A 27,325-nucleotide genomic window follows, 5' to 3' on the forward strand; every position below is an offset into this window, starting at 1 on the left:
TGTGGTGTGGTGCAAGTTGAATTAAGCTCCTCTCAAGTATCAAGTAGGGGAGACAGCACCTCCCTGCCTTGATGGAGCTTGAAGAGAGATGCTGATGGAAATTTTAAAAAGCAGTTTTTTAAAAACTGTTAAAAAACAGTTTGAAGTTTAACTATTAAACAGCTCCTGGTTTAGAAATTCCAGGAATTAAGGTTGCAGGATTCCGGCTATCTGTAGGTGGGGAAAAAACTTACTCATCATTCATCTTAGTTGCAACATCAAGGCCCTTGCCAGTGTAGAAATTCTGTTTAGAGAAGTGGGGGCTGCAGAATCAGACCTTGGTTCAAATTCCTGGGACTGTGGCTTGCTTTGTGACTATGGGCAAGTCACTTAACTTCTTAAATCTTAGTTTGATCTTATGCAAAATACCTTTGATAATAAGGGTACCCAATGCATATGGTGGTTATGAGAGTTAACTGAGTTTTAGTGCAGTGTTTAGAGCAGTGCCCAGCTCTAGAAAGGTGGTGAAAAAAACCTTGACTGTGTTTGTGGGGCGGGAGATGGTGACTTCATTCCCCCATTGTTTAGGATCAGTGTCCATGCTTGCCCACTTCTGTAGCTGAAGTACTGGTAAATCAACCCCAATGGGCTCTGATCTTATCTCTGTGGCTGATTGGTGATGTCACCCAGACTCAAACCTCATCTGTGACACTTTCACCCCTTGATCTCTTAACTCATCTATGGTCAGTTAGTCCCACCTGTTTGTTCCCACAGAGCTTTGTTCCACTCCTTTGTTACCTATTACCTTGCAGTGTAATTGTCTGTTGATAAGGCCATCCATCATTAAACTGTAAAGTCCTCCTGTGCCTATCCCCTATTTCCCATAGCCTAGTACAGCAATTTAAAAAACTTGTGTGAAATGGAATTCATTTTCCCCCCAGGTGAAATGTTAGGTGGAACCCCAGTAAATAAAGGGTATGAAAGTAGAGTTTTTTGTTTTTTAACCTAAGTACAGGTGGTACTGGGCCTCTTTTTGCATCCCTTGCTGGGACGATGGCTTGAAAACTGTTCCCCCTAGTATCTTAATATTTCTTCAATGTCACTTCTTTTTTTTTATACCCTTAGTGTCCCTGTCTATTAATAGTTGTTTGCCTTATTATGTTTAAAAGTGTGGTATAAGATTTATAGGCATTAGATACTGATTTAGTGTTCTCCAGAAAAAAAGACATGACAATTCAGGGTGGCATTTTATTTATTTTAGAGTACTCTTTGAAGACAGCATTTCACAAGTGACCTTTTGTGATACCTTGAGAGAATTTGTTTTCCTCCAGTGTATGCCCTTTTTGCTCTTACTCATCAGTCTCAGACCCATTGATGAACTCAGTTCTCTTGTATCAGATGAAAATGAATTGTGTTTTCTCCTCAAATGGAAACACACTTTCAGTTTTTCAAAACTGGTATGTACTCATTTTAAAACAGCAACAACAACCTGCAGAAATATAGAAGCGGAAATGCTTCCTATTTCTGGTTCTACTCCCTAGAGATAACTAGCTTGGAAAATATCCTTCTGTACTTTGTATGTACTAATATTTAAAAATAAATATTCATAGGTCATACTGTATATATTGGTCACAGTATATCACAGCTGTCTTCCTAGGCCTGTTTACTGCAGAGTTCCCTTACCTTTTTTAATGTATACTTGCTATTCTTTAAAATGAATGTCCTGTATTTTAATTAGTTAACCTAATATACACTTGGTTGTTTCTAATCTTTTTTATTTTTTGTTGTGAAAAATACCATATATACAAAAACAATAAATTTCAAAGCATACCGCAGCATGTTGCTATTCTTTTTTAAAATTATTTTTGAAAAATCTTCAGTGAGCATCCTGTACATCTTTGTGTGCTTGCACAGTATTTCTAAAAAGTGTATGTAGGTGTGGTTGACAGATCAGAGAGAATACACATTTTAAGTTTTGATATTACCCACTTACCCTCCCATCAGTCTTATGTGTCTGTTTCTCCACACTTTCAGTAACTGAAATGATTTGTTTTTCCCAGTCCAGGGAGTCAGGTTATAGTTTATTTGAACCTACTGTTAGTCCCGAGAGTGGAGCTTCTGCTCTCTGCACCTCAGCAGACTATCAGTAAGCCTCTAGCCCCTTTCTACCCATATCCAAGATTATTAATATCTTTATAGAGGCTATTGAGGATAAATGGCCGTGATCTTCATTAAACAATAAAATGTCCCTGAAGATCAAATCAGCTCGAGCCTAGAGCCATAGGCTCCCTGGGCTGTATCTAGGTAACTGGCAATAACACTCGGGTTGGTTTACCCCTACCTCCTGCAAACTGGCAGAACTACAGAAAACCAGGTCCCCACACCGTCGGAAGCCCCCGCCTTTACGGAGTGGGAGATGAAGCCTTGCTTTCGGGAGGGGAGGGAGGGGTGGTTGGCAGGTGGGTGCCCACTGGGGGATATGTTATAAAGATCTGAATTCTGTTTTGTGGGATACGATTTGCAGTTAGGTTAAGCAACACTGTGCAACAGGTTTAAGTTTCCAAAACAAGTAGAACAATGGAAAAACTGATCTCCCATTTATGCCTTCTTTGTTGCTGGCTTTTTCATTTGAAAAAAATTAAGGCCGATAACCAGCTGTAAGCTAAGAAGATTCAGAATGTGGTCCCTATAAAACCGGGCTTGAAGCTTTGATTAGTGTCCCTACTACAAAAAACAAAACAAAACTGGTTTTGACTTAAACTAGTGTCTTCTTTTATTTTTAAACTGTTATCTGACCTGCCCTCTTTAATTAGTATGAGGAACCTGTGGCCCCACCACACACCTGTCTCCCAGGTCATCACAGGGGCATCAATCTGAGGTATTTCCTTCCTCCCGTTTTTATGACCTCCTCTATTAAAGCAAGGCAGTGTACCTTGTGTACTTAACAGAATCTGCCCGCCAAAACTCCGGCCTTGAAAGAAATCTTGTGTGATCATTTGTGATGTGAGTGAGGTTGAGGAAAGCCACAAAGGAAGTGAGCTGAATGTTTTTCAGTCTTTCCCCCTGTGTGCAGTAACTTTCTCTTTTTAATTTTAGGATTCCATAAAAATAACTGAATGGTAGCTAAGGTGTATGTAACAATTTTCTAGTGCTGTGAATTCTCAAGGAGTTGAAAACTGCCCTGAATCCCTTAAGAAGAGAACTCATTGCTTTTAGGTGGCCCTCATACCAGTTCTTAAATCAGTCGTTGCTTATTGGTTGATGGATTAACCCAGGATGTAAAAAAATGACAGGTGGCCATAGTGACTGAATGCTGGACACCAGTGTGTACAGCATTTGCTGATCTGCATGGGATAATTTTCCAGACAGTGAAGTAGTTGGCTGAGTTAAATATATAATTATGGATTGGGTCAGAGCCTGTCATGCAGTAAATTACTTCCTGAATGGTGAATACTCTGTGAGAAGTCAAATTTTGGTTCAACGCACTGGAATATTTCTTAGAAAATAATGCCAAGCTCTGAAATTCCTTAGTTCAGTAGAGGGAGCTTTACAAAATTTTACAATTTTCTTTTTTTAATCTTGTCACAATCACTGTACTTATTCCTGAAATCCAAGTATAGTTTGGACACCTCTTTCCTCCAACACACTTGACAGTTGTGGCTTGTATACACACCGGTTCTTGTGGGGATGGACATAGAAGTACAGTCTTACTGCTGTTTCGCTTACTGCTTACCACTAGTTAGACTCTTGATAGTTTCTATAATGGGTCATGGTCACTGACAAAAAGGGCCTTAGTTGACTAATTTGTAATATGCTCTAGAACAAAAGCCAATCATAAAATTATTTTGTGTTTATATTCATTTGCTTTCTTCTTAAATAGGATTTTTCTTCTAATTAAGTGGAACCCTGTCATCATTCTATAATTCTAAGTGATAGTTCAGCAACACTGTGGCTTTCTTTATTCCAAAATGCAAATCCTTTGCAGATTAAATTATCCACATAACTTTGTATGGAGAACATCAGTGATATCTTAGATGGGGTCTCCCATAATTAATTCATTCAGTAAAGAATTATTTTAGTAAATGCTGTACTGCCCATGAAAAGCGGACAACTTTGGGGTGGCTTTTTGGTCTCTGATGTCCACCTCCTTATTATCTGTCTCCCTCTAGTTAAGAGAGTTCCTCGGATTTTAGTTGTTTGGGACTCGATGAATGACAGTTACCTTTGAGATTCTTCTTTAAAACCAAGAACTACCAGAAACTGTCATGAGTGGCTGGAACTGGTCTTTTTACTGACAGCATCAGCCTCTCCAAGCATCTGCAAAAGCATGAAGGTAAAGCCGTAACCTCATATCTTGAAAGTCTGACAACAGTGTGATTCGAGTGTGTGCAGGAGAGCTCTGTTTTTCCTCCTTGCGTTGTTGGCCTTAATTCTTTTTACTCTAAAAAATCTGGAAAGCGGGAGAAGATTGAAAATCATAAGCAGGAGTTGTGGTATACACTATTTGATTTTTATTATACTGGCTTAGATCAGCTATGTAGTCCACAGAATAGCATGGCTACCATTTGTGCCGGCGCATGAGAAAAGAAACAAGAAAAATCCTATTTAAGAAGAAAGCAAGTGAATGTAAACACAAAATAATTTTACAATTGGCATTTGTTCTAAATTCTCTCTCAATACCTCCACTTAATCCCAGAGCTCCTACAATAAAAGCCTCTTTAATCCTTGAAAATGAAAGACAGGATTTTCTCTTTACCAGTTGAATTTGTGTACACATGGTAGATTTGTTCAGAATATATTTACTGCTGCTTTAGTTCTTGCTTAGGAAAAAATAATATCACAGAAACCCACACATCACAAACTACCTTCTTGAAGTCCTGTGTTTAGTGTATACCAGTTATAGCTGTTACCCTTTAAAAAATTCTTTCCTAGTTGGTTTGTGTTTGTTAGCACGCTGCCCTAGAAGTTTAATAATTAAAGATGTGGATCTGTTTAGTTCAAACCCTTTTCCATCTTTGAAGGCTGTAACAAGTTGCCCTGAGTCCTCCCTGGACTTGCTGTCTTTTTAGTGCTCCTCTAGGGAGGAGGGGAGAGGAGAGACGATGGCTAAAGGAGTGTCCACCACGGTGAAAACTGAGGCACCAGATGAACGCACGGAGCATGTGAGCAGTTGGGAAAAGCAGACTCCAGCTGCTTGACCCTTTGTTGTACTTGAAACATGCAGGTGTGCAGCGAGGCTGGCCATAGTTTGTCTGCTTGACAGCTGGGGCTAGCACACTGTTAATCCTGCATCAGGGTAACCAGATAAATACCCCGCAACAGGAGAGGGGAGGAGTCACCCACCCCAAGTTCACGCCCCAACTGACTGGACATGTGGGGAGAGCCCTAGTAACATATTTGCCTGTAAACATCCAGGGCTACTGAATGTCAACCTGGCTACATATTGAACAGTGATATTTAAAATGGTATCCAGTATGGTGCCTTATCCACACCAAGCTCTCAGTGCATATTTGCTAAGCCAGTTTCGATTTGAAATTTTAATCTAACAAATGGGATGTAAGAAATGGTATTTTTAAGTGTTTTAACCAGAGGATTGGCAAGCCTTTTCTGTGAATGACTAAATAGTAACTACTTTAGGGTTTGCCAGCCCCGTAGGGTCACTGTGGCATAGTCTTCTTCTTGGGTTTTTTTTTTTTTTAAACAGTGGTTTTAAAATGTGAAAACATTTCTTGGCTCCTAGGCTGTAAAAAACAGGTGGTAGACCAAAGGCTGCTGATCCCTGTATTTTAAGTCATGATGGAATTGACCTGAGATGGATGGATGTGGCTTTTCTTGTTGTTTTGTAGGTGGTCATGTCTTGTTTTCTTCAGGCAGTGTGTGTGTCAGGGGTGTATGTGTGTGAGAGTGGGGCTTTGGTATTCTTTAAGGGCCAAGTAGATGTAGGAGGTTCTAATTCTGGATATGCTTTTACTAGCACTGTGCCCTTGGGTGCATCACTGAAACCTGTTCATGCCTCTGTTTCCTAACAGGTTGTAGTTGCTAAACAAATTAAAAGTTTGTGAGGGTCTTAACAGCATCCTGTGGTGCTAGGGGCTCACTTGGACACATTTCCTCCTGGTCCTGACTGATTCCGGCTCCAGGTTTGGGCCGTTTCCTGCTGGATTGATTGCCCTGTAGATGTGGGGAGTAGCAGATTCTCAGACTCAGGTCTGGGCTATCTGAAGGCAGTTTTGGAATGTGCCATTTTCAGGATGTTACAATGGAAAGTGACTGAGTATTTCTTCATCAGGTCCTGATATTTCTTTCGAGCATTTGCTTCTCCTGCCTGCTTTTGTCATTTTACACTACTGTGATTTCACCCTGGCTCTCTCCTTCACTCTGGGTTTGGGAGTTAGTGGTGTTATTTTGGCTTTTTGCTTTCAGAGTTAGCTTCTGCCATCGCCTGGGCCTTTCCCAGAGTCTTGGCATTTTGTGGGTTGTGACTTGCAAGGGCTCATCTGTGAAGGTAGTAGTGATGAGAGGGAGGCAGGAACCTGGCCTTGGGCATGCCTTGGGCATGCTGTAGGTCTCTGAAGGGTTCCATTGCGAGGTCTGGATTTCCATGCTAGTAGAATTGGGGCTGCCCAGAAGAAAGGTTCCCTAACTTCCAGACAGGTACTGCTCGGCTCATGTGAACCATAAGTACAAGGTTATATAGTGTGCATAGTTGACTTCATAGTCTGTATATTAGAGTGTAAGTATTAACAGACAATTGGATTTGCTACACATGCATTTAGAACAGATGTTTGTGTTTTGCCCGTGAAACTGGTTAAACTGTTGGAAAAAATACTTGAACTCGAGTTCTATTTATATACTAACCAACAAACATGAATTAAAGGCACCCAGACCAATCCATCACAGGGAAGCCTTCATTCAAAAGATTAGTTTCCTTCCTCTTGCTGCCTCAAGATAACAGTTTGATTCTCTATTATCAATACAGCCAGTTGCCCGTTTCCGGTTTCCTGCTCTGTGTATTTTGTATGTTGCTTATGGGAAATGGTTTATTTTTTCAAGCTAAGGCACATACGGGCTCCACCCTATTGTATTCTTTTGTTATAAATTAGAATTCTTTTTGTTTTCCTAAAGAACTCAAGAAGTCAGCTTTCGTGGTTAAATTGTTAAAAGTAGTACAGATTTCATTCTTGACAGTTGGCCTGTTTGAATCACGTGAAAACAATATTATGATCACACCCTTGGTCTGTTTTGTAGCTCCATTCTACCAAACAGGTATGTGGTGACAGTTGTCCCAAAGCAAAACAAAATAAATGACAACAGAAAAGAAATTGCAGACTTTTAGGTTGTCTTTGGACCCCTTTTAATCTGAAGTACTGTGCCACAAAAAATTGCATTTTTATCATTTAACAGACTTTGAGGAACAGCTGTAAGAGAAAATTCAGTTGTGAAAGATTTTTAGTGCCATACAGTGATAACATTTAACTTCTTAGGGCCCTGTCTATGTGGTTTAAATTTCTCTGTCAGCATTGTCATCACAACCACCAGCAGCAGGAAGATTTATTGAGAGCCTATTTCTTAGCCTTCAGAGATTTGCTGATTCATTCAGCAAATATTTGTTGTACTCCCACTCTTTCCCAGGCATGTGCTCAGGCTCCAGATAGGTGTAGAACTGGGTCTTTCCCTGGAACCAGTTACAGGCTAGTTGAAGGTGTGCTAGTTTGGAGCTGTTACATACCCCGGGAAAAGCCCATGTTCTTGTAATCCATTCCTGTGGGTGCAGACCTCTTGTGGGTGGGACCTTTTCTAGGAAGGTTACTTCAATTGAGATGTGTCTCACTCCATTCAAAGTGGGTCCTTAATCCTTTTATTGGCATAAAGGACAGAGAAAACTGAGAGGCAAAACCAAGAGAATTAGAAGGACGAAAACCCAGAGAAGTTTGGAGAGAGCTTAGAAAGAGAAAAGCCAGGAGAAGCAAGCAAGGAAGTTGAGAGAGCCACTGAAGCCAGAATCTGAAAGCAACGAAACTAGGAGACAAAGACCAGCAGATGCTGGCCATGTGCCTTGCTCTCTGGCAGAGATGTCCCAGATGCTGGTGACCTTTCTTCAGAGAAGATATCTTCCTGTTGATACCTTAACTCTAGGACATTTTTATGGCCTTAGAATTGTAAATTTGTAAACTAATAAATCCCCATTGTAAAAATCATAATAAATCCCACTGTAAAAAACGGCCCATTTCTGGTATATTGCATTTCAGCAACTTTAGCAAATCCAAACAAAGGGATAGGACACAGGATACATAATGAAAAGATAAGAGGCCACATCCCATTAAAGGACAAATATGGACGGCTGGCCCAATAGGAGAAGGCCTCTTGAAGGAGTTTATCTTTGCCTGGGTGATAAAAGAACAGCTGAAGAAGAGAAAGTGCCTTTTAGGTTAGGAGAATAGCGTTCACAAAGTAGGAGAAATGAATGTACAAGTAAGAGTTGAGAGCACTATAAATAAGAAGACATGCCACAGATGGCATGTTGGGGAGTTCCCAGAGAAACTCGGAGCTCGTGCCTTAAAAGAGATTGCTTGGAACCTCACATTCCAGACGCAGAGAGTTGGACTGTTGTGGATGAGTGAAGTCCATTGAAGGTTTTGGTGCAGTGGGATAACTTTGGAGAAACCACCATTCAGGAAAGATGGTATGTAGTGCCCATGTTCCAAGTGGATGAGAATGGAGAGAGGCAAACGGCAGGGGGACTTAAATTGTTGGAGAAGAGGGCCTGAAATCATCCTAATTGTGGTCAGCTTTTTCTTCCAAAGACATGCAAGTGCGTTGTCCCAATTAGTCCCTTGGCAACTGTTTTAGTTTGAAAGCTGCTGAAATGTGATATACCAGAAACAGAGCAGCTTTTAAAAGGGGGGAATTTATTAAGTTGCAAGTTTACACTTGTAAGACTGAAAATGTCCAAATTGAGGCACCAACAAGAGGTTACCTTCACTCAAGAAAGGCTGATGAAGTTCAGGGTTTCTCTGTCAGCTGGGAGGGCAGATGGCCATATCTGCTAACTTTGTTTCCTGGCTTCTTGTTTTATGACACTCCCCTGGGGGCATTTTCCTTTATCTCCAAAGATCCCTCCCTGACTATGTGGACTCTTTTGGCACTTGGCATTTTCCAAAATGATTCCCTCTTAAAAGACTCCTGTAAGCAACCCCACCTTGAATGGGTAGAGACACTTCTCCTTGGAAACTGTCTAATCAAAAGTTACCACCCACAGTTGGGTGGGTCATGTCTCCATGAAAACATGTAAAAGGCTCCCACCCAGCAGTATTGAATGAGAATTAAAGAACTTGGCTTTTCTGGGGTACACATCACATTCAAACCAGCATAGTAACTGATCCTGTACTTGTTAATGGCTGGACTTAAGTTCATTGAGGGCAGACACCTTGTTTTAGACGTAGAGTTCTAAGTGCAGTGTGCATTTTATAAATTTGGTGCTTATTAATATTCTCAGTTTCAGATTAGTCCTTACTCAGCTAACCACACAATTTAAAAAGCCAGTGTGGGAATATGTACCTTGGACGATGCTTCATTGTCTACTTATGTCTTCTCAGTGGCCAGCCTTGCTCTTTCTTTACTGTCCACACCTAACTAGATGAGGTAAAAATTGCAAATGATCGCCAGCTCTTATTTAGGGTAGGTTGTTATCTTGATACAATTGAAGTACCTGATAGAAAATATTCTTGGGTTATACCTGCACGTTCAGAGTACTTGAAAAGTAGAAAGATTTGCTGTCTTAAGCCAGGTATAGATTCAGTCAAGTGGGGCGGAGAATATACAGGGTCATTTGACAGTTCCTGTTTCTGTATTTCCTCTTTTCTCTGTCTAGAGATATTCCCTGCCTTCAGGTCTTCCATCTTCCCTGGCTCTGGCCCCTTTCTATAGCCAGAGCTGTGGCATATGATGAATGTGCTTGTGTCTGACACTCTTAACAGAGAGTACTGGGGAGAGATGCTATATAATCTTTTCCATAACATAATGCCCTTCTGTTCATCAATGCTGTTTCTATATTTTGTAACTTGACTCATGTTAACAGTATTCCAGCTATAGCATGTTCTCTAGTGTAAATAAATATTGAAGCATTATAGCCTCCCAATATTGATAATAGTCATTCCCTGTATGAGTCAGGGTTCTCTAGGGAAACAGAACCAAGGAGATATCTGTAAATAAAAGTGTCTCACACAGCTGTGGGGATGCGTGAGTCCAAAGGCAAGGCCACGAGCTGACAGCTCTGATGAAGGTCTTCGATGAATTCTGCAGGAGAGGCTACCTGGCTGAAGCAGAGAAGGAGGTTCTCTCTTCTGACTTCTCCTTTAAGCCTTCAGCTTGATTAGATTAAAAGTCACTAGCTGTGGAAGACACTCATCTTGGCCGAAAGCAGATACAATCAGCTGTGGGCGCAGTCAACGTGCTGATGACTTAACAAACCAGCCGCAAAATGTCCTTGCGGTAATAGGCCAATGCTTGCTTGACCAGACAACTGAGCACCATTTCCTGGCCAAATTGACATATGAACCCAACCATAGCATTCCCTAAAGAGGAAAGCAGTAGATTATGTGCCTCCCATACCCTTTTCTAAGAAACCTTATGAAATTGTCAGATTATTCATCCAAAACCAAAAACATGAGATAGCAAATTTAACACCCGGAGGAGAAGGTATGGCCATGCCGCATAACTTAACTTCACTGAGCCTTGGGCTCTCCTGGAGAAAACTGCTGTGTGTCCTCACCTCCCTGACAGAGTAGCTCATGGATCTAGTGAAGACTACTGGTTCTTTTTGTCCCTTATTGCTTGGTTCCCCACTCCCCGCTTCCACTCTCTGCCTGAACTGCTTAGAGCCACTGCACGTCAAGTCCCAGGTTGTACGGGTAGGTGGGTGTGTGATGTCTAAGCCTCTAAGAGGTGATGGTATCCTCCCTCTGAGTACCACATTGTACCTTGACAGAGAAGGATGGTGAGGAATGTTCAAACCAAAGAGAAGACTGTCCTCAAACACGAAGGCTTCTATGTGGAAGAGTCCTGTTCTCTGTAGCTCTGAAGGTCGAGCAGCTGAGAAGGCCATGGAGAGACAGCTTTTCCATGGAGAGAGCACCTCCCCAGATTGGATCCGCTCAGTGATAGAGCAGATCCTTTCACAAAAATCAGGACCAGGGTTAGGATGGTGACAGGATGAGTGGTTTTAAATCTTGTATTGTTAAAACATGCTTTTCTTTGATGTCAAGCTAAAGGCCGTATTGAGAATCCTGGCCTGCAGCCAGCCTGCCTGGAGAGTTTCTACCTCCTTCCTTGGGGGGTGGTTGTAAGTATTGTAAAGCACTTTAGCTTATCATTGCCTGGGACATAATAAGTGCACAATAAAAGCTATTACTATTTTAATAAAAAAGAAAGAGCAAGCCCTTTTCTTTCTGTGTAACTATTTAACACCCTCCTCTGCCTGTTCATGTACAGAGTTTTTAAATCTTTCTAAGATTTTAAAATAGCTTGCCCAGGTGTTGTAGAGGAATTTTTTTGCTTTTGAATGAAAGTCGAGATGAATTCTAAAGGCTTTCTCAGCCTTGGATTCCATGATTCAGTTATCCATTGACTCATGCTGGGAATTCCATGCTGGGTTGAATGGATGAGAATTGTTTGCTAGGGAAAGGAAGAGGGAACCAGTTTGGAGAGGGAACCAATTTAATGAGCAGTTGCCCAGTAAATGAATATAATATATGTGGAGGTGGGAGGGGGTGGGCAGTGCAAACACAGGGAGCAGGGGACGAAGGTGCTGGGTTTGGGGCAGGACTGGTGGGAAGCAGCCCATGAGAGCATCAGGCTTAGCTCCCTCAAGGCCTGGGGTGGGGGGGGTGCGATGCACACATGGTTTGACTTGATAACAGTAATGCAGGCCCTGAAAAGGCAAAAGGAAAATGAAATAGTGTGGGGACAGAAATGCCTGTTGTCACACTGAAACAGACAGGCCTTGCCAGGAGGTGGCACACCCCTGTGGAATGGGTGGGCCTGAAGGCAGGGAACCCCTGCTGCCATTGAACTGACATGAAAACCATCAGGACCAGAAAGGCTGTGGTGTGGGCAGAGGCACTTGTGAGTGAATGACACCGATGTCCCTCTCCAGCGAGGGCTGTCTGAGATGCTGCGGACGCCTTCCCCAACTGGTTTAAGCCCAGACTGTCTCAGCAGGGGTTACTCAGTCCTGGAGGCACTGTGGACGTTTGGGGACAAATAATTCTTTGTTGGCCTGTGCCCTGTAGGATGTTCCACAGCATCCCTTGTCTCTTTCCTCTGGGTGCCAGAAGTGCCTCACCCCTAGTTGTGAAAATAAAAAAATGTCTCCAGATGTTGCCAAATGTGTCCTGGGGGGATTGATTTCCTCTCCACCCGGTTGAAGACCACTGGTCTCATAGCCAAATCAGTGTGGAGCTTGCAAAGACTCCTTATCACATCCTCACAGTTGCCTCGTGCCAGTAGAACTGCAAGTCTGCGCGCGCCCCTCTGCTTCTCCCGTCACTCTCTACACAGCCCAGGCCCGGCTGCTTCAGTGTGAGCTACCTTTTTCCTGCCCCTCGGGCATCTGGCCTGGAAGTTGGCAGTGCAGGGGTGATGCCGCTATGCCTTCCCAGGAAGGGTGGAACAAAGGATACATCCCCAAGGACAGCCTCACGAGGACGCTGGGTAGACTTTTTCCCCCTCCCTTTCCCTCCTTCCGCCTTCAGAAGTGTTTGTTGTTCACCAAGTGCTCCATTGTAGGGTTGTGGGAAGCCGAGCCAACCCGACTGAGTTTGTGTCTCTCTCTTGAGCCCATTTCCTGCCCTTCGTATGTCCTGGGGGTGTTGATTCAGTCTGGTGCCTGGTCAGGCTCTTGCTGCCTTTTCCGGACAGTGGGGTGAGCCTGAGAACTTAGACCCTACGTGAGTTTTCTGGCACTCTTACGCTGGCTGCATGGGGCATAAGGAGAGAAGACAAGAAAGCAAGCTCTCTTTCCTCTTTTTTGTCTTTTTTAAAAATGAATCCTTCTCTCCTTCTTTGTTTCTCCCATTTTCCTTGAGTTTCCTGAGGACCCAGGAGCCCCAGAGAGCCCAGTTTGCACAGCTCCTCAGGCTCAGTGCTGCCTGCTCCCAGGCAGGACCTTTGTGTAGGCGTGATTGCTCTTCATGGGTAGAAGGGCTGGTGTTAAGCTTTACCGCCAGGACCGGGTGCTGTGGGAGTGTGCTTACTGTCTTTTGAAGCACATCCTTGGAATTTCCTAGTAAAGGAACCTGTGAACTCCCTGCCCAGAACCCTAAAGAAGCTGGGGTGTTTCTTCAGTGTGAGAGTCATCTAAAGGAGTGACAGCTGCCTGAGGAAGACTTGTGCTCATTTATTTAGAAACGCCTTAATCCAAGCAGGTTTTCGTTTTGATCTTCTTCACTTGATAGGCTGGGTGTGGTTGTGTCTTTGAGTCCCAGACCCTTTAGTAACAGCCTAGGATGTGATTCATTGAGGGCTTTATTAAGGACAGTTTTCAGCTCCGGCATAGCACATAAAGGATATTAGAATCTTTTAAAAAATGGGTTGATTCCAAGTACAGTTGACCTGTGAGCTGTAGCCGCTTTGTCAGGTCCATCTATGAAATGTACCCAGGAGAAGCTCAATGTAGCTGTGTATTTAGCTCGACCTGTTCTTTCAGAACAGCCAACCTTAGGCCAAAAAGTACAGCTGCCTGTGCCACTGTTGTAAAGTTACCATCCATTATTATGATTGTGCCATTAATAATGCATGTGATTTTTCTGCATGACCTGTCATGATACTCTTAACGCAGGTCCTTTTTCAGTTTGCGCCGTGCCCCTTACTGCCTTTTCTCATTCCCATGATGTTACCCCTTTTTAAAAAATTGAGGTGAAATTCACATAACATAAAATTAATAATTTTAAGCAACTCATTGGCTCCTAGTACGTTCAGTGTTGTGCAGCCATCACCTCTGTCTCCTTCCAGAACATGTTTATGAACATTTTCATCACTGCAAAAGGAAACCTCATGCCCGTTAAGTAGTGGCCACCGAATCCCTCCTTCCTACAGTGTCTGGTGACCACTAATCTGTGTTCTTTCTCAATCCTGCCTTTTTTGATCCTCACTTTTTGTCTGTTTTTGGTTGGCCTTTGTCCCAGAAGAAAGGCCCCTCTTTCCTTTGGGAAGGATTTTCCTTCAGGGAAGGTTGAGAGGAGCTGCTGACTGCAGCAGGTGGCTGGGCATCTTGGCAGGTATGCCAATTGCCTCCGCTGCCAGGTTGCTGGCAGTAAAGGATCACCCAGTATCATCTCCCCCTTGCTCCCTCCCCAAGCTGGGTTGATGGAGACCTCTGCAAAGCCTTCCAGTCACACCTCCCCAGGCTGCTTGCTTTCCTTCTGGCCAGGACCTCAGTGCCTTCAGGCCACCAGGCACAAGCCCTATCTGCAGAAGTGGCCTTTTAGTTGTCTTTTGTTAGCTTCGAAGTACAGAAAGAATTGTTGCTCCTTTTACTGTGTAAATTCATGAGTAAATACTTTCTTGGTTTGGGTTTGCCCTGGAAGGTATTACCAGGTCTTGGGTTCTTTGGATACAAAGTCATATTGATGAACCTGGAAGTGGGGGAAGTAACTGACTGTTTTGGTTTACTAAAGTTGCTGGAATACTCTATACCAGAAATGGATTGGCTTTTTCAGTGGAGATTTATTAACTTACAATTTATGGTTCTAAGGCTGTGAAAATATCCAAATTAAGGTATCAAGAGGAAAATACCTTAAGACAGGCTGCTGGCATCCTAGGTTCCTCTATCAGATAGCACAGCACATAGCCAGCATCTGCTGATCCTTCTCTCCTGGGTTTTGTTGCTTTCAGCTCCTGGTTCCAGTGGCCTCCTCTCTGAACTTCTGTGGGTCCTTTCTTAGCATCTCGTGGACTTTTCTAGGTCCTCTCCAAACTTCTCCAAGTGTTTCTCTGAAATCTCTGGGCTTTTTCTCTCCTTTATCCTCTCATAAAGGATTCCAGTGAAATGAGATTTCAATTCACATCTCATTTGAAATAACCTAACCCAAAGGTCCCCCACACAGCAAACAGTTCTGCACCCACAAGAATGGATTTAAAGCATGGCCTTTCCTGGGGTTCACAACAGCTCCAGATGAGCACACTGACTAAGGGGTTGCTTTAGAGAGCAGAATCAGGGCATATTGGTGGGTGGGTCGAGAGCGCGTTCTCCATTGAAGGTCTTTAGCAGCTTGCGTGTAGAACATTTTGCAGAGGCAAGAAGATTGGAAGCCTATTGTATGGGACATGAAGGGCCAGTTCTGAACAGATATGTCTAGAGTTTTATCTTTCATGTTGGACAGAATGTGATCACTGAGGCTCGAAAATCTTAATACTATTTCCTGAATGACTCTAATGTGGTAGTTAACCATATTCTAGATCATAAACCAGCAGTTGCCTTTCATAGAGTGGTGGAAGACTGGACATGAAACAGTTGTTCACTCGTTTATAGAAGAGGATACTGAATTTCAGAGTCTCTGCAAGTTTTTTGCCAAGCCTTAGGCCCAGGCCCCTGTTTTCCTGATGCCGAATCAATTTAAACCCTACCGTGTTGCCTGCCATTTTCACAGTTGTTGACTGCGTGTGCTTGAGCAGGTGAAAGGGTCATTGCAGATCAAGGTCATGAGTAAATGTATCCTGTCAGGTGGTATTTGGTGCCTAACCCATTGTACCTGGGGGATTCAGTCTCTTCTAGTCTCCTGAGCACCTACCCCATATCCTCTCTTATACCGTGGGTTTCTTCTCCCAGACTCGCCTTATGAAAGAATGATTGCAGTAACATATACTCTAGAAACTTGACTGGTCCCATCATGTCCTATTGGGTTGGATAGCACAGAAACTCTCTAGAGATCTGCATCCTACTGTTGCTTTAGCAGAGATGGGAGGAAATGATCAAAGGGTATGCTTTGATGTATAAATTCCCATGTTCTCCCAGAGATGACTGTTTAAGAAATGCTAAGTAGAGGCTTCCTTAGAGTTCAGTTTTACTTTTCTTCACTTGGCCCAGGGGTCTTTTGCTAGACCCTCTTTTATTTTCCTGCTGCTGCTGGTGCTGTGGCTGGTGATGATTTAGTAAGCTCTCTCTGCTTGCAGATGAACGAGAAGCTGTGCAGAAGAAGACCTTCACCAAGTGGGTCAATTCCCATCTCGCCCGTGTGTCCTGCCGGATCACAGACCTGTACACTGACCTTCGGGATGGACGGATGCTCATCAAGCTGCTGGAGGTCCTCTCTGGAGAGAGACTGGTAAGTGGGGATGCTCTGAGGTGTCTGGCACTGGGGTGGGAAAACAGTTTTGGAAAAATCAAGTGTGGACTGGTCCTTAAATTAATGAGTGATGTTTTCAAGAAATGGAATGTTGATGAGTGAGGTGAGCAAGCCTCCTGGACTGTGACGAAGAGGCCTCGTTCGTGGTTTGTGAGGTTACCGTCTGGGATCAGAAAAACATTGGCGCATGCTTCCTGTTAAACAGGGCATGTTGCTGGAAATGGAAGGGTCAGGCTTGAGCGCGGGCTCCAAGGTGGGCCAATATCCCATGAGATCATGGAATGATTGCTGAATTTGATTCTCTGGAATACCTGAGTTGTCATTTTTAGGTGGCAGAAATTGAATTCAGTTGTCTTAGATATGTGTTGGTTTCTCCTTTGCGTGTTTTTTATTCTGGGGTTGAAGGAGAGGCTGGTGTTTTCTCATCTCCTTGGGAACAGAGCTTCTAATGAACTCACCATGCGTTTACGGGCAAGGAAATTGTCAGCCTGTAGTGAAGATTTTATCCCCATCTTATTTTGCGGAGCCACTGTGGCAGTCTCTGATACGATTTTTGTTTATGCACCTTAAAACCAAAGAAGCGTAAACCAGTCACTGTAAATGACCTAACAGGTTTTGTCTCGCCTTGGTTTGAAAATGGATGCTGTCTCCATGAGAGCAAATGCAGTTCCATAGGTGGTGGCGGGCCGAGCCAAGAGCTGACGCCCCAGGGGTAGAAAGCCCCACATCTGTAGTGGCGTCATCAGGAAAATATGATGCTGGCGGCTGGCAGGGCTGCCAGAAAGCCTTATTTTTAACTCAGTCTCCACCCTGTAGCTTGACAGCCACTGTGTCTGCCTTTATGCAGACCAACCCACACACCTCTGACCACAGGCAAGGGACTGAGGTTGCGCCTTGCCCTGTTAACCCACAGAGAGATTGCTTCTTTGAGCCTGGATAAAAACAGGAGTCGGGATTTTCTCTCTCCTGGATGCTTTGACCATGAATTGAAGGATAATGAAGCTCCATCTGGTCCCAAGTGAGCATCATTTACACTCTGTTCCCTGAGTGTCTGCAGGTCTTGTTTTCCACATTTTCTGTGAGAGTTTATGGGTCAAACAAGACCAACAAGTAAATAAAGATCACTCCTGTTCAAAACTTCCTTCGATGGCTGCTGCAAAGGTGATTTGTGGGTTGGGAGTGAAGGAAATGGGTCCAAATAGGAAGGGTGAGTGAGCTAGTTATTCATTGCATTTTTGGGTTTTCTGAAGCAAATCTTAAGAACGTAGGCTAGAATTATTGTAATAAGCAGTTTTAAATAGTTTTTGTAACCAGATATATTTTCCTACTGCTCAACCTTTTTTTCCCCCTCACCCTCCCTCCTCTTAACTTTTAACCTGGTGTGATTGTTTATTGATTTTGAGGGGGGAATGATGTTTTGAAAGTAGCTAAAAATCATTAAGGGTCACATGGATAGAAATTAGTTTGAACATTTATTTTTGTTCCAGTAGGGTCCAGTCTTTCTAGGCCTTAGGGAGTAAATTGTTTACCTTTTGAATGCCCATAATTTCTTATACCCAGAAGACTGTCTTTGATAAAATCCACCTATTAAATAGGATCAGGCCCATCGCCCTTTATTCTGAACAGGGTAGCAAAAATATTAATGGGGAGGAAAAAGCAACCAACAAATTATAATTCTTAGTTGGGTGTGAACCCGTTCCACTTCTCTTATTTGCTATGAGCAGTAAATTTTTTGGCGGCAACCCAAAGACCTTGGAGAGAAGTGTAGAATGGTTGCCATTTCCAACCTTTTAGGCAGTCAATGTCAGAAATCTGTTAAGTGGTGACACAGCACTTTATAAAACCCTGAGTTCCTTAACTTCTTTTATTATCCATTCCTCACAGCCATCCCTAATTATATGTTGGGCAGTCTGGTTAATCTTCTTATTCCAAAAATAAGGATATAGTCCGTAGAGTGAGCCAAAGCTCATGTTCATTTGGACTAGAGATTTTCAGCTTCTTTGGCCCTGTAGTTTGACTTGTGGAACTTTCTGGATGGGACACAAACTATGCATCTGCCCTTTGCTACCAAGGCTTCTGGGCCTCAAGTTAGAGACCCCCCCCCCTCCCACCACCGCTGGAGACCTCCTCCTGCCCCACAGGGTTCCTTGCATTTTCAGATTCTGTAACCAATGAGGTGGTTAGGTCTTCCAGGCCCGGGTAGATTTAATGCCCGCAGCTAAATGCACGTCGTCAGATAACACTCCGTCAGCACTGGGCTTTCTGCACCGGTGACCCAAAACCCTGGTAAGGTAAACATTTGCCCTCTATCTGCAGCCAGGCCTGGTTGGCATTTTAGCCCCAGCACTTACCCCCAGCTTGGCAGTGGGTAGCAGATGAACATTGGAGGGACTGGATCATAGCAAATTTACTTTATCAATACATTCTTGCAGCTAGCTCATCCTTCTCGTTTTATAGAGGAGGAAATTGTGTGATTTTTATTTATTTATTTATTTTTACTGAGTGAAGTCATAAGAACCGTTCCTTTCATGGTTCACACAATTCTAACCCAACCCCTGGATTTTGGTCCAGTTAAATTTGTGCACATTTTTTATTTGTTTTTAATTTTTATTTTTTGTCTTCTGACGACATTTTTAAATGTCAAGAATCAAGAAAAAATTCTGAACAGAATCCCATTAGAAGACAACAACAACAACCCCCCCCCCAAAAAAAAGTCAGCCTAAAAAGAGCCACAGTTAAGCCGGATCATGCAGGTGTTCGTTAGACATTTGCATTATTAAGGAACTTGATTTTGATCTACAGGGGTACATCCAAAGGCAGCCCGCCCCATCTTCAGTACTGGCCTGGGCAGGCTCTATATCTAGAAGTATCCTCTCTGCCTCAGCCATGTCCAGTAGACAAAGCAAGGAGAAGGCAGTGGGCCCAGCCAGGCGCTGCTGCTCACTGGGATTGAACTAATGAGAAAGACAACCATTCCTTTCTCATACCTTATTCTGAAAAACTATGGACCGTAACTCTTCATAAAGGACTCACTTTAAAATTCCCTACTGAATATAGACCTACCTTTATCTTTAGATCAAATTAGCAGGTGACAGTGTGAGCACAAAACCTGCACCGCTCACTTTCCAAGTGAGTCCAGGTTCCTGGCTCAGCGCAGTGCATGCCTCCGGGGTGAACGTGGTTGGCACTGCAGCACTGGCTTTGGGAGGGAAGGGAGTCCCTGGCACAAAACCTCCCGCCTGAACTTTGGTGGTGGAGTTGAGCTCACAGACCGTAACGCAGTGTTTGCCTTGCCCTTGCCAGGCTGGGCTCCCAGCCTCTGACCCAGAGAGGATTAGATTTTCTGAACACCTCTACCCTCCTCCCAGCTCCCTGCCATTTCTAATCCTCACAGATGTCCCTAGTGTGGAGTTGCCCCACAGTGTGCAACTCCAGGCTCGGGGCAGACCAACTGTCAGCAGACGACCGCTTTGTTACTTACGTAGCACCAAGGGGGCGAGATCCTGTCACGGCTGGTCTCCCAGGGAGCCCAGATGCTCATTTGGTCTGGGTAGGTGGCATGTGTATTAACCACCCCGGGGGAAGGGGGCCCGGCCACTGAGAGTTCCTGCTGTGATTAGCAGCTGGGGCTGCATGTTCCTGTTTTCTTGGGTTTAATGTCTGGCTGGGCCTTTTCACTAGACCTTACATCTCCCCCAGCTGTAGAAAAAGGTCGTCTCCCAACAGAAGACTAGGCAGGGGCCTGGGGCGGGTAGGAGGTGGGCATGAGCCTGCGTCTATAATTTCCCAAGCACCTGGGTTTTACTTATCTGTTATTTAAAAGAAAGGGTTTTGCCACCATTAATTCCCAAGCAGGCTGAAATAAGTGGGGAAGATAAGTTTACCTGGAGACGTGTTAAGCCCTAAATCCCATGTTGAACTACTCTGAGTGAGTTTTTCGTAAAGCCTTTGTCAGCAGAACCATACTGGCACGGTTGTTGAAACAGGGTTGTATGGCCAGAGGACCCAGCCGGTTTTTCTTTTTAGTTTTTTTGTTTTTTTTTTTTTTTCAAACAATATTGTTTGTATGGGAGAATCTATATATTCTAAACAACTGGCCACAGAAGAACTCCTCTGTTAGACTGGAGTCTAACTGCACAAATGCAGAAAGAGAGATAATAGTAATAGGTACCTGAACTAGTATACTGAATGGCCCCAAAGCCCAAGAGTTCAGAGCCCCCTGGCAGGGGATTGAGAAACTTTATTGGGGGGCTGGGAGGGTGTGATTTATACCTGGAGAATATTGGAGTAGAGTGTCTGCTGTGTGAGAAAGAGTTTATGTGAAAAACTCCGAGTTGGGACTAAGTGCTGATGTTTAGGGGTGAGCATTGGGGCCTGGTGTAGGGAAAACATCCCGACAAAATTGAAGGAGTTGTTTTTTTGGAAGGAACAGTAACTTCGGTATATAAGGTTATTACTGTTCCCAGAGTCCTCTCCCATGTATCTCATTTAGTTCTCATAGTCTAAGGAAATCGGAAACTTATGTATTCTTATTTAAAAAAAAAAAAAGTTGGCAGTGACCTGTCCAAGACCAGTAAGTGTCTTGACAGAACTTACACTCCAGCCCACCTTCACTTCTCTTGGTCCCTCCTTTCCCACTAAGAGGTCGCTCCCAGGGAGTGGGTGTCAGCTGTGGGGGAGCTAGGCAGGAGTTACTGGAGCACACGCCAAGTTGTTCTGTGATGAATTGTGACTGGGGGAGAGTCACTAGTAATGTATCTGAGAACTGAAAGTTTGATATGTAGGTAGGAGTTTGGGAACTTACTGTGGCGTGAATTTGGCTGTGTATCATATTAGAGAAAATTTTGGACTAGTACATCCCATCCTACCTCCTACACTAAGTAGAGGCATTTTTTATGTGTGCCTCAAAACAAAAATCTATTTTATTAAAAGACAGAAACATAAGCCAGTGTCTGCACTGGTGTACTGAGACCAATCCTTGTCTCTTCTCTAGGTCCTTTGTCCCAAACAAGAGGTGAGCAGGCTCTTGAAGAGTCAGCTTGCCTGCCAGTGAATCTTCTGCCCAGCACCACAGACGTAGATTGTATTTTAGAGCTGGAAGCAATTTGGCCAGTCAGCCTCTCCCAGTCCCTGGGGCTGGTGTTCTAGTCCACCCTGCCAGCACCACAGCAATTGGACATTTGTGTCTCGAGGCAGCTTCAGGGTTACTTTGGGCATCTGTGAGGGGAGGGGGTTTATGACCAAGGTGGAACAGAGTAGCCCGACTCCCCAGGGGTCTCCCAACACATCTCCTGCCAGGAATCCCCCCTTATGTCTTTCCCTTCCTGTTAAGGGAGGCCAAATGGACTCCAGAACGTGTTTGTTTTTCTCTTTTCCATCCCTAGGCTCTGACGAAGCTCCTGTCCCTGTGTTTATGCCATAGCATGGCAAATCCTGAGTTTAACTGGCCTAAGCTCAAGGCTGGAACGGGCAGTCGGGGCAGAGCTAGGTCCTGGGACAGACTGTCCAATCCCCAGTTCCTCTCCTAGGACCTTGGGTCCAGGAAGATGAATTTACCCAGGGGCAGGGCACTGGCTGCTTTCAAAAGTAATTAGAATTTTGTGGTCAGGTCCTAGAGGTGGTGGGTGAGCCTGGTAACTCCTGCTCCTCCTTGTATTCAGAAGGAAGATGGGTCTGGAGTGAGGCCCAGGATAGAGGTGTGGTTGGAAAAGATCTGGGACTGGAAAGGGACAAGGGGACCTTGGGAAGGGGAAACAGGAAGAGCGCCTGCAAAACACAGGAACACAGACCGAGATGTGGGAGAAGGGAAGCGAGCTAAAATGATTGAAAAGAAGGGTCAATAAAAATAGGCATTTCCTCAGAGGAACTGCCTCCCTGCCATGAAGTCACCCCTGATCCCGAGTCACATATGAGCCTGGTATCGATCCCTGTCCCCACACTAATGGCATTTCAAATGATTCCATCAGAAGTGATATGCAAGACAGAATTGCACATGTTGCCGGGGAAACTGACCTGTGTCACCCTAGGAATTTGACGATAATTAATGGAGGCAAGACAGGGAAAACACGCCTTTTCTTGGCAGAATTAGCCACTCTTAAGGCAAGGCTTAAATGTTTGTTCCTGAGACACGCACCCCTCCCCCTAGTCCATTGTGTTTGGTTTTCTCCATTGTTATCTCTTCTTCCTTTTGAGAGGATGAAATTTAGTGGTATAAAAATAGCCCTTTTTAAAAAAGGAAAGCCACCGCCCACATGGGAATGGCTCCTCTTTCCTTTCACTTGGAAATGAGTACCACTCTTCCTCACTTAGTCTGGGTAAGGAAAGCAACTCTGTCCACACATATGCATACTGTGGGTTGCTTAATCTCTCTGAGCCGAAGTGTTCATGAGTAAAGTGACTACAGTAACACAGGGTTATTTTGAGGATTAAATGTGATAAAAAACAAACCACCTAGGAGAGAGAGGTTAACATATGCAATAGGTGCTTAATAATGGCAACTAAGAATTTTTAGAGCTGTGCCCTTTATGTTAAAATATATTTCAGTGTATAGTTGTGCAAGATCATTTAACAACGCTTAAAATCATTTTCCTTTTATTGTTGCTTCTTAAAATTTTCCCAGGTACTATGCCTTAAAACATTTTAGACGTCCCCTGTGAAGTAAATAGGACACAAGGCAAAATTAGTATACTTGAGTTTTAGTCTTGATTCTTGCTTCTTCTCGAAAGTCATTTTACTTCACCATGCCTTGTTTTTTCTTTTGGTTCAAAAGGCATTAATAATCCACTCAAGAAAGGTGACCATTAGTTGAGATAATATATAGGGAATGTTTTGAAAAAATATAAAGATGGTATTAGGAGTTGATGGAGCAGATCTTCTAATAACTTCTGCACAAGAGTTCACTTAGTTTGTCACTAGCTACACAAAAGTAATAATAATCTTTCTTTAAAATAATCTCCATAAATCATGCTTATCAGGCTTGTTTCCCAATCAGCGTTAAGGTACAGAGTTCTTACCATGTTTAGAAGCCCAAAGATTTGAGATTTGGGTGTTTTTCACCTCTTCTTTATCTTGTTCCACCTCCACTCCTGGGGACGCCACCAGCCACGTTTTCCTCTACCCTCTTTTCTTTTCTCTCCTGCCCAGAATTTAATATGGATTGTCCGTCTTAGAAGGTGGTTACTATTATTACTGTCCTTGGGCACCTCATCTTCTGGTTTTAAATTTTCTTTTCAATCGATGAGTCTGCAGAGAGGTGTGCTGTTTCTAGACAGTTTGAAAGCTAAATGGCCTAAGGAGATGGAAGAGTCCAGTCCCTTTTTTGTTTTAAGTAGAATTTGGGGGAGGGAGATATTTGGTATCGCATTCTGGTAGAAAAGACACTGTGAGTTTGAGAACACCATAATAATTAGTATACAATTATGTAGCATCTTTATGAGATAGTTATCAATACTGTCACTGATACAAATAAACGGTGATTTGCCAGTGGCAAATAAGCAGTGATTTGCCAGAAAGTGGAGAAATTATAACTTGCATGTGGCATTTTAACATAAGAATCGTTATCTTCACCAAACTACATCATATAGGTATGGGCTGCTTATACTTTGACATTTTAAAAACTATAAAGGCACAGAGCAGTAGGTAAATTAAAAAAGAAAAAACAAAAAACTTGAGAAAAGACCAGGGTATTACACCCCCCGACCCCCTTTTTTTTTTAATACATGAGCAGGCACCAGGAATCGAACCCGGGTCTCTGGCATGGCAGGCGAGAACTCTGCCACTGCACCACCATTGCCCACCCTCACCCTTTTTATTTTTTATTTTTTCAAATTTTTGTTGGATTTTGAAGTAAATGCAAAAGTTTTTATTTCCTGACAGGTTTTCCATTTCCATTTTTCCCCTTCAGTTATCTCCGTTTATTAAATTTTATTCCTGCAGCTTTTGGAAATTGGTGTTTTGTTTGTTTAACCATTTGAAGGAGCCTGATCATTTGCCAAAGGAGATTTGTCTGCCGTTTTTCCTGCTGTTCCTCCCTTTTCCTCATGCTCAGATGTTTTTGGTGGTTGTGGTTTGCTGGGTGCTTGATCTTGTCTGGATCTGCCGTGAGCCACCTCCAGCTCTTCTGGCATGGCCAGCCAGCGTCAGCAGGGGCTCCCTGGCAGATGACGTTAGACGTCTTCAACCCAAGGGAAAGTGTTGAGACCCCTGTCACCACCCCCACAGACCCCGTTTCACGTGGAAACACACACCACAATCCTGAAATTTGTAGAGACAGAATAGACGCTTGGAATACCCCATACATGTTTCCTTCCTCCGGGGAGGAGCCGTTTTTCTGCTACATTCATTTGCATATCAGTCAGTCTGAACGAGTGATTGTGAGATAAAATCTGGAAGAATGGTATTTATACCTGCTGGAGCCTGGGAGATATCAGCACCCCCCCATCCCCCATCTATTCCTCTGCCTCCTCCTTAGCTCCCTCCAGTTCCACCCACACTGCTTTCCCATCCCCATTTAGGGACTCACTTTTTCTGCCCTCTTGAGGGTAGACTTCTCAATGTCTGTTGCTGCTAGAAGAATGCTTCTGTCCTCGTTGCTCTGGCGTTCTTTATGAGTGAAATGGCACACACAGGTGTGCGTGTGTCTCAGCAGTCAGGTGCACACTCATCAGAGTGATGAGAGGAGAAGGCTGCTGAAGAGCAAAAATAACACCATAAGCCCTAGTGCCACCTTTCCTAGGGCCATTCGGTCCCCATCCCTCGACTTGAAACAACGTTTTAACAGAAGCTCCATTCAGTCCAGAAGCCACCTGGGTATGAGAAGGACAGAAGCTGCTGTGAATAGTCCTTTTTTCAGGAGTGAGAAATGAGAGCTTGGTCCAAGAGAGGATCTGAAAAAACTGGATCTGGTGCAGGAGAAGCAGATGCAGGGGTCAGTGGCTTCTTCCCCCCTCATCACGAGTTCCGGTTCTGCAGATTGCTCTTCCTCTGATGATGTCTAGGAATGTGGCCACCTTGAGGAGGCCGACAGGCCAAGGTCCACCTCAGATCAGGCCCACACACTCCGGGTTGTGCAGCTTCAGGTTGGTCCCCACTTCTTCCAGTTTTATTTCTAAATTTTCTACCCTTTCTCTTTGGAGTGCTTGATTTTGATATAATGTTTGCATCTGGCTTTAAATAACTAATAAATCCTTGTATTTCCCACATATCTGAATTAAATTAGTTTTGAAGTTTCTGCAGAGAAAAGGCCGTTTGTGTGTGTTTGTGCGTGTGGGTGTGTGTGTGTGTATGAGGAAAACTATCATAATAGTGTGAAAGCTTTAATTTAGAGAAATTTCTTTTTCCATTACTGGTATTTGAAAATAAAATTTACCACTTGTGTTAAGGCCCCAGCTTATAATGTTTCCTCAGGCTCAAAGCACATTCTGAGACCCGGCCGACTTAACATAGCCATTTGTTACCCAGGTCATTTTCCTTTCATATGTTTTCCACCTAGCAAATAACTGGGGACCTTAACTACAGAAGGGAAAGCGGGAAACGGGCAGGGCATTAACGTGGAACTGACTGTGCCCGGGCGGCTTCACCCCTGGCTGCCTTTGCCTCGTGAGCCTGGCTCATAACACCCCAACCCCCTCCATCTGTGGGCAGTCACTAGGTGCACGCCTTGGGCTCAAAACCCAACATGGAATCCAGCCACTAAGAATGTGGGAGAAGCATGAAGCACCATGGCTGCCCTCAAAGACACCAGCAGGCTGGCTGGAAGTACTGAGAGCAATACCTGAAGCATGATGAGTCCTTCGGGACCTGCACGGTCCAGGCCATACCTGTGTAGAGTCATGAGGAAAGGAGGAGCTGTGAGAACCAGCCTGTCCCTTGACCTGAGCCTTGAAAAGTGTGTGGATGGAGTGAGGTGGCAGAGCCGATGCTGGGGAATTCAGGCAGCAAGTCAGGTCTGCGAGGCCCTGTGCATTCTCCGACAGGGTATGCACACTGGTTGGGGCCTGTGAAGGGGTGAAAGCAGACTGAGGTGTAGCTTCAGTGCAAGGGAGGGTAATGGAGAGATAAAGAGGAAGGGTGGAGGACATGAACCTGCTCTCAACACAGTGGATATTACAGGGCCATGGAAAAATTTGCTTCCATTTCTTTATTTATCTTGTGCTTTGCTTATTTAAATGTTCACCTGTTTGAGGGCCTCTTTGGAGTGTGGAGAAAACTGGGTAAAGGGAGGGGAATCTGGCTCCCCATGAAGGCTACTGTCGTAGTTCTTTATCTTTTCTTTTCAGTAAACCATACCTTTTTACTCAACCCCATGTCCACTACCCCCACAAAACATCCTGATTTGAAGGAAATTAGGAAATTCTCCGATTTGGTTGTATGTTCCCTTCTTCATTTTGAGCCAGTCTTTGGAAACTACCCACACGAGCAGATGACAAACCTATTTTTACATTTAAAGTAATCAGAAAATCCTTACAGGTGTTTTACTGTGCTTCTGCAAAAAACTGTATGGATGGTGATAGCACTGAAGTTTTGTATGAAAATCTGGTTCTTTTTCTCTGAACTTCCAGCTTTATGCTCATTTATAAATTGTGTAGTTTCCAAGATTAGGCATGTCTAAAAAGTGATAGGTTACCATCCTTAAGTAAGCTTTTACTCTTCTAAGGCTGTTAATGGTAAATGCTGTCCTTGAACTGAATGAACACACATTTTTAAAATGTTTTGGTTTGGATGAGAGAATGCTGCCTAAATGGACTTGTGTGAACTCTGGACTGTAGCTCTAGACCCATCTCTGCCCCTTTGGATGATGTGTTTCTACCTGCTACTCTTCCTGTTTCCAGCCTAAGCCCACCAAGGGGCGAATGCGCATCCACTGTCTGGAGAACGTGGACAAGGCGCTTCAGTTCCTGAAGGAGCAGAGAGTCCATCTGGAGAACATGGGGTCCCACGACATTGTGGACGGGAACCACCGGCTGACCCTCGGCCTCATCTGGACCATCATCCTTCGCTTCCAG

At 43.9% G+C, this 27,325-nt stretch overlaps 1 protein-coding gene across 4 annotated transcripts in view; it reads left to right on the forward strand.

Moving 5' to 3' along the window:
• SPTBN1 (spectrin beta, non-erythrocytic 1) overlaps positions 1–27,325 on the forward strand; it is a 193,287-nt gene that overhangs the window by 104,835 nt on the left and 61,127 nt on the right. For all 4 annotated transcript variants that reach the window (XM_077134232.1, XM_077134231.1, XM_077134234.1 and 1 more), the window contains 2 exons: positions 16,150–16,301; positions 27,152–27,325. In XM_077134232.1, the coding sequence (XP_076990347.1) occupies positions 16,150–16,301; positions 27,152–27,325 (326 nt within the window). The remainder of the gene's footprint in view (positions 1–16,149; positions 16,302–27,151) is intronic.

The sequence above is a fragment of the Tamandua tetradactyla genome, chromosome 17, assembly GCF_023851605.1.
Source record: "Tamandua tetradactyla isolate mTamTet1 chromosome 17, mTamTet1.pri, whole genome shotgun sequence".
Taxonomy (NCBI): Eukaryota; Metazoa; Chordata; class Mammalia; order Pilosa; family Myrmecophagidae; genus Tamandua; species Tamandua tetradactyla.